Raw genomic sequence first — 16,241 nt, forward strand, 5'->3', positions numbered from 1 at the left:
AAATGACACTCTCATTGTTTTATATTTTTGACATTTTGTCAGGAAATGTAGCTCTGTCTCGGGTTCTGGTGTTGTGCAGTGGTTGCACAGCCTTTCCTCGACAGGGATCCAGGTTTTCCTGTGTCTGCCCCTCTCAATGGCAAGGCTGTGCTCACTGAGCCTATACTTTGTTAAGGTTTTCTGAGGTTTTGATCAGTAACCATGATCAAATATTTAGCCACGGTGTACTGTCCATTTAGGGTCAGATAGCACTGCATTTTGCTTTGTGCTTTTGTTTCCCAATAGGTAATGTAGCTTTGTTTTGACTGTGTTGTAATGTGGTTTATTCTGATTGATTGGATGTTCTGGTCCTGAGGCTTCAGTGTGTTAGTAGAACAGGTTGGTGAACTCAGTCCCAGGAACAGCTGGATGAGGGGACTCTTTTCTTTGCTCAGCATTGCAGGGCTTGGTAATGATATGAGAGGGGGTCCCTGTATTTTAGATGTTTCCAAAACTTAATTGCTGTTTTTTTAGATGTATTTATTAGTGGATATTGGCCTAATTCTGCCCTGCATGCATCTCCCTCTCTGTCTCGCTGTCTCTCTCTGTGTCTCTCTCTCTGTGTCTCTCTCTGTCTATCTGTCTCTGTGTCTCTCTCCGTCTATCTGTCTCTCTGTCTATTTCTGTCTGTATCTCTCTCTGTCTGTCTGTCTCTCTCTCTCTGTCTGTCTCTGTCTGTCTATTTCTGTCTGTCTCTCTCTGTCTGTCTGTCTGTCTGTCTGTCTGTCTGTCTGTCTGTCTGTCTGTCTGTCTGTCTGTCTTTCTGTCTATTTCTCTTTCTGTCTCTTTCTCTCTCTCTGTCCCTGTCTTTCTGTCTCTCTCTCTGTATCTGTCTCTCTCTGTCTCTGTCTCTCCCTGTCACTCTCTGTCTCTCTCTCTCTCTCTGCCTCCTTCTGTCTATCTTTCTCTTTCTCTGTCTCTCTCTCTTTCTCCCTCCCTCCCTCCTTCCCCTCTAGCTGATCTCCAGTGATGCAGATGGAGCCATACAGAGAGCGGGCCGCTTTCGAGTGGAGAATGGCTCATCAGATGAGGTGAGGACCCCTACACACACACACGCACACACATACACAGGAACACACTTACACATTTGCGTTTGAGAAATCTATGGACATAAGTAAATGCATGGAGTTCTTTATTTTTAATTGTTATTTTATTTCACCTTTATTTAACCAGGTAGGCTAGTTGAGAACACCTTTATTTAACCAGGTAGGCTAGTTGAGAACACCTTTATTTAACCAGGTAGGCTAGTTGAGAACACCTTTATTTAACCAGGTAGGCTAGTTGAGAACACCTTTATTTAACCAGGTAGGCAAGTTGAGAACAAGTTCTCATTTACAATTGCGACCTGGCCAAGATAAAGCAAAGCAGTTCGACACATACAACGACACAGAGTTACACATGGAGTAAAACAAACATACAGTCAATAATACAGTATAAACAAGTCTATATACGATGTGAGCAAATGAGGTGAGATAAGGGAGGTAAAGGCAAAAAAAGGTCATGGTGGCAAAGTAAATACAATATAGCAAGTAAAACACTGGAATGGTAGATTTGCAATGGAAGAATGTGCAAAGTAGAAATAAAAATTATGGGGTGCAAAAGGAGCAAAATAAATAAATTAATTAAATACAGTAGGGAAAGAGGTAGTTGTTTGGGCTAAATTATAGGTGGGCTATGTATAGGTGCAGTAATCTGTGAGCTGCTCTGACAGTTGGTGCTTAAAGCTAGTGAGGGAGATAAGTGTTTCCAGTTTCAGAGATTTTTGTAGTCATTGGCAGCAGAGAACTGGAAGGAGAGGCGGCCAAAGAAAGAATTGGTTTTGGGGGTGACTAGAGAGATATACCTGCTGGAGCGTGTGCTACAGGTGGGAGATGCTATGGTGACCAGCGAGCTGAGATAAGGGGGGACTTTACCTAGCAGGGTCTTGTAGATGACATGGAACCAGTGGATTTGGCGACGAGTATGAAGCGAGGGCCAGCCAACGAGAGCGTACAGGTCGCAATGGTGGGTAGTAAATGGGGCTTTGGTGACAAAACGGATTGCACTGTGATAGACTGCATCCAATTTGTTGAGTAGGGTATTGGAGGCTATTTTGTAAATGACATCGCCAAAGTCGAGGATTGGTAGGATGGTCAGTTTTACAAGGGTATGTTTGGCAGCATGAGTGAAGGATGCTTTGTTGCGAAATAGGAAGCCAATTCTAGATTTAACTTTGGATTGGAGATGTTTGATATGGGTCTGGAAGGAGAGTTTACAGTCTAACCAGACACCTAAGTATTTGTAGTTGTCCACGTATTCTAAGTCAGAGCCGTCCAGAGTAGTGATGTTGGACAGGCGGGCAGGTGCAGGTACCGATCGGTTGAAGAGCATGCATTTAGTTTTACTTGTATTTAAGAGCAATTGGAGGCCACGGAAGGAGAGTTGTATGGCATTGAAGCTTGCCTGGAGGGTTGTTAACACAGTGTCCAAAGAAGGGCCAGAAGTATACAGAATGGTGTCTTCTGCGTAGAGGTGGATCAGAGACTCACCAGCAGCAAGAGCGACCTCATTGATGTATACAGAGAAGAGAGTCGGTCCAAGAATTGAACCCTGTGGCACCCCCATAGAGACTGCCAGAGGTCCGGACAGCAGACCCTCCGATTTGTCACACTGAACTCAGAGAGGTATCAGAGAAGTAGTTGGTGAACCAGGCGAGGCAATCATTTGAGAAACCAAGGCTGTCGAGTCTGCCGATGAGGATGTGGTGATTGACAGAGTCGAAAGCCTTGGCCAGATCAATGAATACGGCTGCACAGTAATGTTTCTTATCGATGGCGGTTAAGATATCGTTTAGGACCTTGAGCGTGGCTGAGGTGCACCCATGACCAGCTCTGAAACCAGATTGCATAGCAGAGAAGGTATGGTGAGTTTCGAAATGGTCGGTAATCTGTTTGTTTACTTGGCTTTCGAAGACCTTAGAAAGGCATGGTAGGATAGATATAGGTCTGTAGCAGTTTGGGTCAAGAGTGTCCCCCCCTTTGAAGAGGGGCATGACCGCAGCTGCTTTCCAATCTTTGGGAATCTCAGACGACACGAAAGAGAGGTTTAACAGGCTAGTAATAGGGCAGATCATTTTAGAAAGAAGGGGTCCAGATTGTCTAGCCCGGCTGATTTGTAGGGGTCCAGATTTTGCAGCTCTTTCAGAACATCAGCTGAACGGATTTGGGAGAAGGAGAAACGGGGAAGGCTTGGGCGAGTTGCTGTGGGGGGTGCAGTGCTGTTGACCGGGGTAGGAGTAGCCAGGTGGAAAGCATGGCCAGCCGTAGAAAAATTGTTATTGAAATTCTCAATTATGGTGGATTTATCAGTGGTGACAGTGTTTCCTATCTTCAGTGCAGTGGGCAGCTGGGAGGAGGTGTTCTTATTCTCCATGGACTTTACAGTGTCCCAGAACTTTTTTGAGTTAGTGTTGCAGGAAGCAAATTTCTGCTTGAAAAAGCTAGCCTTGGCTTTTCTAACTGCCTGTGTATAATGGTTTCTAGCTTCCCTGAACAGCTGCATATCACGGGGGCTGTTCGATGCTAATGCAGAACGCCATAGGATGTTTTTGTGTTGGTTAAGGGCAGTCAGGTCTGGGGAGAACCAAGGGCTATATCTGTTCCTGGTTCTACATTTCTTGAATGGGGCATGTTTATTTAAGATGGTTAGGAAGGCATTTAAAAAAAATATCCAGGCATCCTCTACTGACGGGATGAGATCAATATCCTTCCAGGATACCCCGGCCAGGTCGATTAGAAAGGCCTGCTCGCTGAAGTGTTTCAGGGAGCGTTTGACCGCTGACCCATTACGGATGCAGGCAATGAGGCAGTGATCGCTGAGATCTTGGTTGAAGACAGCAGAGGTGTATTTAGAGGGCAAGTTGTTTAGGATGATATCTATGAGGGTGCCCGTGTTTTAAGGCTTTGGGGAGGTACCTGGTAGGTTCATTGATAATTTGTGTGAGATTGAGGGCATCAAGTTTAGATTGTAGGATGGCTGGGGTGTTAAGCATGTTCCAGTTTAGGTCGCCTAGCAGCACGAGCTCTGAAGATAGATGGGGGGGCAATCAGTTCACATATGGTGTCCAGAGCACAGCTGGGGCCAGAGGGTGGTCTATAGCAGGCGGCAACGGTGAGAGACTTGTTTTTAGAGAGGTGGATTTTTAAAAGTAGAAGTTCAAATTGTTTGGGTACAGACCTGGATAGAAGGACAGAACTCTGCAGGCTATCTTTGCAGTAGATTGCAACACCGCCCCCTTTGGCAGTTCTATCTTGTCTGAAAATGTTGTAGTTTGGGATTAAAATTTCAGAATTTTTGGTGGTCTTGATAAGCCAGGATTCAGGCACAGCTAGAACATCCGGGTTGGCAGAGTGTGCTAAAGCAGCGAATAGAACAAACTTAGGGAGGAGGCTTCTAATGTTAACATGCATGAAACCAAGGCTATTACGGTTACAGAAGTCGTCAAAAGAGAGCACCTGGGGAAAAGGAGTGGAGCTAGGCACTGCAGGGCCTGGATTCACCTCTACATCGCCAGAGGAACAGAGGAGGAGTAGAATAAGGGTACGGCTAAAAGCAATAAGAATTGGTCGTCTAGAACGTCTGGAACAGAGAGCAATAGGAGGTTTCTGGGGGCGATAAAATAGCATCAAGGTATAATGTACAGACAAAGGTATGGTAGGATGTGAATACAGTGGAGGTAAACCTAGGTATTGAGTGATGAAGAGAGAGATATTGTCTCTAGAAACATCATTGAAACCAGGAGATGTGTGGGTGGTGGAACTAATAGGTTGGATAAGGTATAATGAGCAGGACTAGAGGCTCTACAGTGAAATAAGCCAATAAACACTAACCATAACAGCAATGGACAAGGCATATTGACATTAAGGAGAGGCATGCTTAGTCGAGTGATCAAAAGGGTCCAGTGAGTAGAGAGGTTGGTTGGGGGTCACGGCGATTTAGACAGCTAGCCAGGCCATCGGTAGCAAGCTAGCATAGGATGGAGGTCTGTTATTAGCCACCTCTTGCGTTCCGTCAGTAGATTAGTGGGGTTCCGTGTGGTAGAGGGGATTAATCCAAATCACAAAACAACAACAAAAAACAATAGATATAGTTATAGAGACCCAAGAAGAAGAAAAAAATAATAATAATAATAAAAGATACATAAATTGTCTATTTGTCCATTCAGATAGCAGCCGATAAGACAGCTAACGGTTAGCGGGCTGCAGATGGGCGTTCAGGTAACGTCGCGACGGAGGAGCCAGCCGGATAACTCCTTCGGGTAGATAACGTCGGCAGTCCAGTTGTGAAGGCCCGGTGGGGCTCCGCGTAGGCAGTAAAACGGGTCCGGATAGGTGATTGTAGCCCAGGAGTGATTGATGGAACTCTTCAGCTGGCTAGCTCCGGAATAATTGATGTTTGCTCCGGAATCGACGAAAGCCGATAGTCACACGGATAGCAGCTAGCTAGCTGTGAGATCCAGGTATGAATGTCCAGAGTTAGCGGTTGAAATCCAGGGACATGGAGAGAAAAATTGGTCCGGTATGTTCCGTTCCGAGCCGTGTTGCGCCGTACAAAACTGGCGATAGATTTTCGAGCTAAAGGATAGCTGATGACCACAAACCGTGGTTAGCTGAATACTAACAATTGGCCAGTAAAGAAGCTAACTAGCTTCTGATTAGCTTCTGATTAGCTTCTGGATTAGCTTCTGGCTAGCTTCTGGCTAGCTCCTGGCTAGCTTCCGGCTAGTTTCTGGCTAGCTTCTTGGAGGATTACAGATTTGAGGTAAATAATACTTTTTTAATAAATATAAATTGGTGAGGCGGGTTGCAGGAGAGTGTTTTGAAGATGAGTTTATGGAAAATTAAAAAATATATATAAAAAGGTATGTGAAAAAAGTTGTAAATATATATATATACGGGACACGACAAGACGAGGACAAAAGACGTCTGAACTGCTATGCCATCTTGGAATCAATCATTTGGATTCTCAATGACCCAAACAGTAAATGACGCATGGAATGACACTTACACACACACGCACACAGTCATGGGACATATGGCTGGGCCCAGTGGGGACATGATGATCACAGTGTGTGTGTTTGTACATCTGTTACTCAGTGCTCTGATGAATCACCAGAAGGGGATTTCAACCACAGTGGAAATAAGGAACTTACAGTGCCTTGCGAAAGTATTCGGCCCCCTTGAACTTTGCGACCTTTTGCCACATTTCAGGCTTCAAACATAAAGATATAAAACTGTATTTTTTTGTGAAGAATCAACAACAAGTGGGACACAATCATGAAGTGGAACGACATTTATTGGATATTTCAAACTTTTTTAACAAATCAAAAACTGAAAAATTGGGCGTGCAAAATTATTCAGCCCCCTTAAGTTAATACTTTGTAGCGCCACCTTTTGCTGCGATTACAGCTGTAAGTCGCTTGGGGTATGTCTCTATCAGTTTTGCACATCGAGAGACTGACATTTTTTCCCATTCCTCCTTGCAAAACAGCTCGAGCTCAGTGAGGTTGGATGGAGAGCATTTGTGAACAGCAGTTTTCAGTTCTTTCCACAGATTCTCGATTGGATTCAGGTCTGGACTTTGACTTGGCCATTCTAACACCTGGATATGTTTATTTTTGATCCATTCCATTGTAGATTTTGCTTTATGTTTTGGATCATTGTCTTGTTGGAAGACAAATCTCCGTCCCAGTCTCAGGTCTTTTGCAGACTCCATCAGGTTTTCTTCCAGAATGGTCCTGTATTTGGCTCCATCCATCTTCCCATCAATTTTAACCATCTTCCCTGTCCCTGCTGAAGAAAAGCAGGCCCAAACCATGATGCTGCCACCACCATGTTTGACAGTGGGGATGGTGTGTTCAGCAGTGTTGCTTTTACGCCAAACATAACGTTTTGCATTGTTGCCAAAAAGTTCAATTTTGGTTTCATCTGACCAGAGCACCTTCTTCCACATGTTTGGTGTGTCTCCCAGGTGGCTTGTGGCAAACTTTAAACGACACTTTTTATGGATATCTTTAAGAAATGGCTTTCTTCTTGCCACTCTTCCATAAAGGCCAGATTTGTGCAATATACGACTGATTGTTGTCCTATGGACAGAGTCTCCCACCTCAGCTGTAGATCTCTGCAGTTCATCCAGAGTGATCATGGGCCTCTTGGCTGCATCTCTGATCAGTCTTCTCCTTGTATGAGCTGAAAGTTTAGAGGGACGGCCAGGTCTTGGTAGATTTGCAGTGGTCTGATACTCCTTCCATTTCAATATTATCGCTTGCACAGTGCTCCTTGGGATGTTTAAAGCTTGGGAAATCTTTTTGTATCCAAATCCGGCTTTAAACTTCTTCACAACAGTATCTCGGACCTGCCTGGTGTGTTCCTTGTTCTTCATGATGCTCTCTGCGCTTTTAACGGACCTCTGAGACTATCACAGTGCAGGTGCATTTATACGGAGACTTGATTACACACAGGTGGATTGTATTTATCATCATTAGTCATTTAGGTCAACATTGGATCATTCAGAGATCCTCACTGAACTTCTGGAGAGAGTTTGCTGCACTGAAAGTAAAGGGGCTGAATAATTTTGCACGCCCAATTTTTCAGTTTTTGATTTGTTAAAAAAGTTTGAAATATCCAATAAATGTCGTTCCACTTCATGATTGTGTCCCACTTGTTGTTGATTCTTCACAAAAAAATACAGTTTTACATCTTTATGTTTGAAGCCTGAAATGTGGCAAAAGGTCGCAAAGTTCAAGGGGGCCGAATACTTTCGCAAGGCACTGTATCTATTCAAACTCTTTTAATACAGTCAGACACAGACAGTGCTCATCCCATAGAAAGATACTTTCAGTCATATAGTGTATTTGGACAACAGCTCATCTAAAATCTAATGGGCATTAATACAGAGTTGGTCCCCCCTTTGCTGCTATGACAGCCTCCACTCTTCTGAGAAGGCTTTCTACTAGATGTTGGAACATTGCTGCGGGGACTTGCTTCCATTCAGCCACAAGAGCATTTGTGAGGTCGGGCACTGATGTTGGACGATTAGACCTGGCTCACAGTCAGTGTTCCAGTTCATCCCAAAGGTATTCGATGGGGTTGAGATCAGGGCTCTCTGCAGGACAGTCAAGTTCTTCCACACCAATCTTGACAAACCATTTCTGTATGGACCTCGCTTTGTGCACAGGGACATTGTCATGCTGAAACAGAAAAGGGCCTTCCCCAAACTGTTGCCACAAAGTTGGAAACACAGAATTGTCTAGAATGTCATTGAATGCTGTAGTGGTATGATTTCCCTTCACTGGAACCAAGGGGCTTAGCCCGAACCATGAGAAACAGCCCCAGACCATTATTCCTCCTCCACCAAACTTTATAGTTGGCATGATGGTGAAGCGTGAGTCATCACTCCAGAGAACGCATTTCCACTGCTCCAGTGTCCAATGGCAGCGAGCTTTACACCCCTACAGCCGACTCTTGGCATTCCACATGGTGATCTTAGGCTTGCTCGGCCATGGAAACCCATTTCAGGAAGCTCCCGACTAACAGTTCTTGTGCTGATGTTGCTTCCAGAGGCAGTTTGGAACTCTTCAGCACTCGGCGGTCCCATTCTGTCAGGTTCCGTAGCCGACCACTTCGTGCTGAGCCGTTGTTGCTCCTAGACATTTCCACTTCACAATAACAGCACTTACAGTTGACCAGGGCAGCTCTAGCAGGGCAGACATTTGACTAACTCACTTCTTGGAAGGTGGCATTCTATGACGGTGCCACGTTGAAAGTCACTTAGCTCTTCAGTAAGGCCATTCTACCGCCAATGTTTGTCTATGGCGATTGCATGGCTGTGTGCTCTACAGTGGGGCAAAAAAGTATTTAGTCAGCCACCAATTGTGCAAGTTCTCCCACTTAAAAAGATGAGAGAGGCCTGTAATTTTTTTGAAGGTACACTTCAACTATGACAGACAAAATTAGAAAAAAAATCCAGAAAATCACATTGTAGGATGGATTTTTAATACATTTATTTGCAATTATCGTGGAAAATAAGTATTTGGTCAATAACAACATTTTATCTCAATACTTTGTAATATATACTTTGTTGGCAATGACAGAAGTCTTCACAAGGTTTTCACACACTGTTTCTGGTATTTTGGCCCATTCCTCCATGCAGATCTCCTCTAGAGCAGTGATGTTTTGGGGCTGTTGCTGGGCAACACGGACTTTCAACTCCCTCCAAAGATTTTCTATGGGGTTGAGATCTGGAGACTGGCTAGGCCACTCCAGGACCTTGAAATGCTTCTTACGAAGCCACTCCTTCATTGCCCGGGCGGTGTGTTTGGGATAATTGTCATGCTGAAAGACCCAGACACGTTTAATCTTCAATGCCCTTGCTGATGGAAGGAGGTTTTCACTCAAAATCTCACGATACATGGCCCCATTCATGATTTCCTTTACACAAATCAGTCGTCCTGGTCCCTTTGCAGAAAAACAGCCCCAAAGCATGATGTTTCCAACCCAAGCTTCATAGTAGGTATGGTGTTCTTTGGATGCAACTCAGCATTCTTTGTCCTCCAAACACGACGTGTTGAGTTTTTACCAAAAAGTTATATTTTGGTTTCATCTGACCATATGACATTCTCCCAATCTTCTTCTGGATCATCCAAATGGTCTCTAGCAAACTTCATACGTGCCTGGACATGTACTGGCTTAAGCAGGGGGACACAAGTATCCGAAAACACTAATTTGATTTATACTTTTGTATATATAGTGTAGATATACAGTATAGTCCCATGTGGCTCAGGTAGTAGAGCATGGTGTTTGCAACGCCAGGGTTGTGGTTTTGATTCCCATGGAGCACCAGTACTGTGGTCATATGACAGGAAAATAGAGGTATTTGGCCATGCACACCAACGGTGGTTTTGACATCCTGAAATAAAGGTAGATATCTTTATTAATCAAATCAAATGTATTTATAAAGCCCTTCTTACATCTACTGATATCTCAAAGTGCTGTACAGAAACCCAGCCTAAAACCCCAAACAGCAAGTAATGCAGGTGTAGAAGCACCGTCTGGTATTATAAATAATACTATATTTCCCTTGATGGAGTGATGCTGAATGTAAAAAACCTCTTTCCCCTAGTATAAAATAATATAATTTGTATATATTTTTTAGCATACAATATAGGTCACTATTTGTATTATTTACTTTATACAGTCTTTTTTTTGCTAATCTTTACCAAGGGATCCAATAATTCCGGACTCTTGGGCATGGACTCAACAAGGTGTCGAAAGCATTTCATGGAGATGCTGGCCCATGTTGACTCCAATGCTTCCAGTTGGCTGGATGTCCTTTGTGTGGTGGACCATTCTTGATGACTATGGGAAACTGTTGAATGGGAAAAACCCGCTGTGTTGCAGTTCTTGACACACACAAACCTGGCACCTACTACCTCCCCTCCTTCAAAGGCACTTAAATATTTTGTCTTGTCCATTCACCCTCTGTATGGCACACATACACAAACACATTTAAAATCCTTCTTTAACCTGTCTCCTTCCCTTCAGCTACACTGATTGAAGTGGATGTAATAGGTCAAATCAATAAGTAATCAAAGCGTTCACCTGGATCCACCTGGTCAGTCCATGTCATGGAAAAAGTAGTGTTCATACATTCAGTGTAGTCTGGTGTTTTGGGCAAGATGTTTATAAACAACCTAGTAGAATTGGGATTTCACTGTGCTCTTTTATCTGGGGTTCAAATCAAATGTTATTTGTCACTTGTGCCGAATACAACAGGTGTTACAGTGAAATGCTTACTTACAAGCCCTCAACCAACAATTCAGTTTTAAAATAATAAGAGATAAAAGTAACAAATAATTAAAGAGCAGCAGTACAATAACAATAGCGAGGCTGTTGTTAGGGTTCGTTTCCTTGTTCCTTGTCAATCATTGGTGAAATTAGCATTATGATAAGATATTTCATTAAATCATTCAAAAACCTTTATTAATGCAATTGCAGACAGAAGTTGACAATCAGGAACATAGCACGCATGTTTCCGAGTAAGTTCTGCATCAAAGAAAAGGTCTCAAGTTGTTTTGTTAAACCCTAAGTCCAGCCCTGGTGATGTCACTACCTACGTCATTACCTTTTTACTCCTGAGACCAAAACCATGCCTATCAAGCTATATAAACAAGGCTTTTAGTGTTATCTAAAAACTTAGCAGTACATGTCCACTCCACAAATTAGATTTATTGTGGAATATTTGACTAGTCTTGTCTCCTACACTCCCCTGCAGAGTTCTGTCTCAGTCACACATTTCTCAGAGGGGTCTCTTTATAAGAGAGAGAGAGAGAGAACTAGAAAACAACTGTGGAACAATTCTAAACCTATATAATGAATATATATATTGTTAATCTGTTGTCTAGGACCCTATAAATGTAAGGAGGGTCTTATAACCCCTCCCCTTCTATTAATACAACATAAGCATAATCAATTATTCTAAATCATCAAACATTTTGCTACAGCCCTTATCATGACCCCTAGGTGAACCCGACACTATATACAGGGGGTACCGGTACAGAGTCAATGTGTGGCGGCACCGGTTAGTCGAGGGAATTGAAATAATATGTATATGTAGGTAGAGGTATTAAAGTGACTATGCATAGATAATAACAGAGAGTAGCAACAGTGTAAAATAGACGGGGGGGGGGGGGGGTAATGCAAATAGTCTGGGTAGCCATTTGATTAGATGTTTAGGAGTCTTATGCCTTGGTGGTGGAAGCTATTTAGAAGCCTCTTGATCCCAGACTTAGCGCTCGGGCACCGCTTCCCATGCGGTAGCAGTGAGAACAGTCTATGACTAGGGTGGCTGGAGTCTTTGACAATTTTTAGGGCCTTCCTCTGACACCGCCTGGTATAGAGGTCCTGGATGACAGGAAGCTTGGCCCCAGTGGTGTACTGGGACATACGCACTATCCTCTGTAGTGCCTTTCGGTCGGAGGCCGAGCATTTGCCATACCAGGCAGTGATGTAACCAGTCAGGATGCTCTCGATGGTGCAGCTGTAGAACGTTTTAAGGATCTGAGGACCCATGCCAAAACGTGAAGCTCTCAACCTACTCCACTACAGCCCCGTCGAAGAGAATGGTGGCATGCTCTGTCCTCCTTTTCCTGTGGTCCACAATCATCTCCTTTGTCTTGATCACGTTGAGGAGACATTGTTGTCCCGGCACCACACGGCCAGGTCTCTGACCTCCTCCCTATAGGCTGTCTCGTCGTTGTCGATGATCAGGCCTACGTGTCATTGGCAAACTTAATGGTGGTGTTGGAGTCGTGCCTGGCCTGCAGTCATGAGTGTACAGGGAGTACAGGAGGGGACTGAGCACGCACCCCTGAGGGGCCCCTGTGTTGATGAACAGCACGGCGGATGTGTTGTTACCTACCCTTACCACCTACGGGCGGCCTGTCAGGAAGTTCAGGATCCAGTTGCAGAGGGAGGTTTTTAGTTTAGTGTTTAGTGATGAGCTTTGAGGGCACTGTGGTGTTGAACGCTGAGCTGTAGTCAACGAATAGCATTCTCACATAGTGTAACGCTCTGGGCGTAGTGGGTGCGAAGTCAGGCGCAGGAAGCAGAGAGAACAGGGTAGTGCTATTTATTGCACACACGGCGAACATAAGCCACCCCACGAAACACAGGGCGCACACAAAATAAATGCCCCAAACACGGGGACTCAACCAGTCCGGAGAAAATCCCACGAATGAAACACGCCCACATCAAACGTGCTCAGAGCAACACAAAACAATCCCGCACAAAGAGCAGGCGGGCCTACTGGCTAACATAGCCCGACTAATCAGCCTACACACAAAACAGGTGACACCAATGAACAGAAAGGGGGAAAAGGGATCAATGGCAGCTAGTAGGCCGGTGACAACAACCGCCGAGCGTCACCCGAACAGGAAGGGGAGCCACCTTCGGTAGGAGACGTGACACATAAGTGTTCCTTTTGTCCAGGTGGGAAAGGGCAGTGTTGAGGGCAATAGAGATTGCATCGTCTCTGGATCTGTTGGGGCGGTATGCAAATTGGAGTGGGTCTAGGGTTTCTGGGATAATGGTGTTGATGTGAGCCATGACTAACCTTTCAAAGCACATAAATGGCTACAGACGTGAGTGCTACGGGTCGGTAGTCATTTAGACAGGTTATCTTAGTGTTCTTGGACACATGGACTATGGTGGTCTGCTTGAAACATTTTGGTATTACAGACTCAGATAGGGAGAGGTTGAAAATGTCAGTGAAGCCACTTGACAGTTGGTCAATGATGTGTGTGTGTGTGTGTGTGTGTGTGTAGTGTGCTTTTGTGTACATACGTGTGTGTGGTCTGTGGGTGTCTGTGAGGCTTAGCTTCAATAGGATGAATCCACAATGGGACAGCCACTCAATGAGGAGGAGGTGCATCGATCAGGGGGCAGAGGGCTTAATGTTAATATTGATGACAGGGGGATCTACTGATGACAAAGGAACTCTTCTTCTGTGGCCAGACTTAACAATGATGTGTGTGTGTTTTGAAGGTCAGTCTGTAGATCAATGTATGTGTTTATTGGCGTAAATCAGTGTGTGTGACCCCTGGTTACAGAGACCATAATGAGTCATTCTGTGACCATTTATGCTGGCTGACGTGTGGTGAAATATGCGTACGTGCATGTGTGTGCGTTTCACTAACCCAGAGTGTGTCTCTGTGTGGGTGTGCGTACATTTGTGTGTTTGCGCGTATGTGTGTGTGTAGCCAATGGACTACACCCCGGGAATCTGGAGAAGAACCGATGTCCATTTGGAGAACCCAGAATACCACACCAGATGGTTCTTCAAATACTTCCTGGGAAAAGGTCCGTTCTGCTCCACAACTCTCTGTCTCACACACACACGCCTAACCTAATTCTAACCCTTACCCCTAAGCCTAAAATATTTTTTACCCCTAAGCCTAAATTAATTTTTTTCCTTGTGCCCCCACTTTCCTTTTTTACTATCCTTGTGTGGACTTGTGGTCCCCACAAGGATTGTAAAACCAAAAACACAAAAGCACACACACACACACACACACACACACACACACACACACACACATGCAGGGGGATAACAACATTAACATCTGACTGGCTCCATAGTCAACATGAGCGGCCAGCAGCCTCCGGAGAGCCTAGTCGTGAGGTCGTTAAAAATGCGTTACCCTCCTCCTCCTTCCATCTTCCTTCTTCAGAGCCCTCGCTTCTTCGGACAGGTGTGTGCGTGTGCGTGCGTGTGTGCGTACGTGCATGTATGCGGGTTATTCAAGCACAAGAAAACAAGACCTCAGGCCTAAGTGAACTGTTTCAAATTAGGATGAATACCATAGAGGGACTGAAGGAAAGAAAGGGACGGAGAGAGAGGAGAGTGAGCGAGAGGAAGATAAAGGGAAATGGATAGAGTCAAGGAGAGAGAGAAACAAATAAAGGGATGGAGAGAGAGAAAAAGAGATGGAGAGCAGAGTTCTTGTTTTTAATTAGGTTTGTTGGGTCTGGTCAGTGTTATGTCTGAATATGGTGCCGTGTCAACCGGACAGAGAGGGAGCTGAATGCCGATTGGTGTTGTCTAAGGGTTTTGTTATGTCTGTCTCACACACGCACAAAAACACACATACATGTACACACTCACACACATACAGTGCCTTGCGAAAGTATTCGGCCCCCTTGAACTTTGCAACCTTTTGCCACATTTCAGGCTTCAAACATAAAGATATAAAACTGTATATTTTTGTGAAGAATCAACAACAAGTGGGACACAATCATGAAGTGGAACGACATTTATTGGATATTTCAAACTTTTTTAACAAATCAAAAACTGAAAAATTGGACGTGCAAAATTATTCAGCCCCCTTAAGTTAATACTTTGTAGCGCCACCTTTTGCTGCGATTACAGCTGTAAGTCGCTTGGGGTATGTCTCTATCAGTTTTGCACATCGAGAGACTGAAATTTTTTCCCATTCCTCCTTGCAAAACAGCTCGAGCTCAGTGAGGTTGGATGGAGAGCATTTGTGAACAGCAGTTTTCAGTTCTTTCCACAGATTCTCAATTGGATTCAGGTCTGGACTTTGACTTGGCCATTCTAACACCTGGATATGTTTATTTTTTAACCATTCCATTGTAGATTTAGCTTTATGTTTTGGATCATTGTCTTGTTGGAAGACAAATCTCCATCCCAGTCTCAGGTCTTTTGCAGACTGCATCAGGTTTTCTTCCAGAATGGTCCTGTATTTGGCTCCATCCATCTTCCCATCAATTTTAACCATCTTCCCTGTCCCTGCTGAAGAAAAGCAGGCCCAAACCATGATGCTGCCACCACCATGTTTGACAGTGGGGATGGTGTGTTCAGCTGTGTTGCTTTTACGCCAAACATAACGTTTTGCATTGTTGCCAAAAACTTCAATTTTGGTTTCATCTGACCAGAGCACCTTCTTCCACATGTTTGGTGTGTCTCCCAGGTGGCTTGTGGCAAACTTTAAACAACACTTTTTATGGATATCTTTAAGAAATGGCTTTCTTCTTGCCACTCTTCCATAAAGGCCAGATTTGTGCAATATACGACTGATTGTTGTCCTATGGACAGAGTCTCCCACCTCAGCTGTAGATCTCTGCAGTTCATTCAGAGTGATCATGGGCCTCTTGGCTGCATCTCTGTATCTCATTCACAACAGTATCTCGGACCTGCCTGGTGTGTTCCTTGTTCTTCATGATGCTCTCTGCGCTTTTAACGGACCTCTGAGACTATCACAGTGCAGGTGCATTTATACGGAGACTTGATTACACACAGGTGGATTGTATTTATCATCATTAGTCATTTAGGTCAACATTGGATCATTCAGAGATCCTCACTGAACTTCTGGAGAGAGTTTGCTGCATTGAAAGTAAAGGGGCTGAATAATTTTGCACGCCCAATTTTTCAGTTTTTGTTTTGTTAAAAAAGTTTGAAATATCCAATAAATGTCGTTCCACTTCATGATTGTGTCCCACTTGTTGTTGATTCTTCACAAAAAAATACAGTTTTATATCTTTATGTTTGAAGCCTGAAATGTGGCAAAAGGTCGCAAAGTTCAAGGGGGCCGAATACTTTCGCAAGGCACTGTATATTCAAGCAGAACACACGCAAGCAAACACACC

At 44.2% G+C, this 16,241-nt stretch overlaps 1 protein-coding gene across 3 annotated transcripts in view; it reads left to right on the forward strand.

The window, feature by feature from the left end:
- The window catches only part of LOC139388521 (GTPase-activating Rap/Ran-GAP domain-like protein 3), a 174,349-nt gene that overhangs the window by 97,473 nt on the left and 60,635 nt on the right, over positions 1-16,241 (forward strand). For 2 of the 3 annotated variants that reach the window (XM_071135222.1, XM_071135223.1), the window contains exons 3-4: positions 996-1,070; positions 13,835-13,934. In XM_071135222.1, the coding sequence (XP_070991323.1) occupies positions 996-1,070; positions 13,835-13,934 (175 nt within the window). The remainder of the gene's footprint in view (positions 1-995; positions 1,071-13,834; positions 13,935-16,241) is intronic. The other variant, XM_071135224.1, reaches the window with a different exon arrangement.

The sequence above is a fragment of the Oncorhynchus clarkii genome, chromosome 29 (assembly GCF_045791955.1).
Source record: "Oncorhynchus clarkii lewisi isolate Uvic-CL-2024 chromosome 29, UVic_Ocla_1.0, whole genome shotgun sequence".
NCBI classification, from domain to species: Eukaryota; Metazoa; Chordata; class Actinopteri; order Salmoniformes; family Salmonidae; genus Oncorhynchus; species Oncorhynchus clarkii.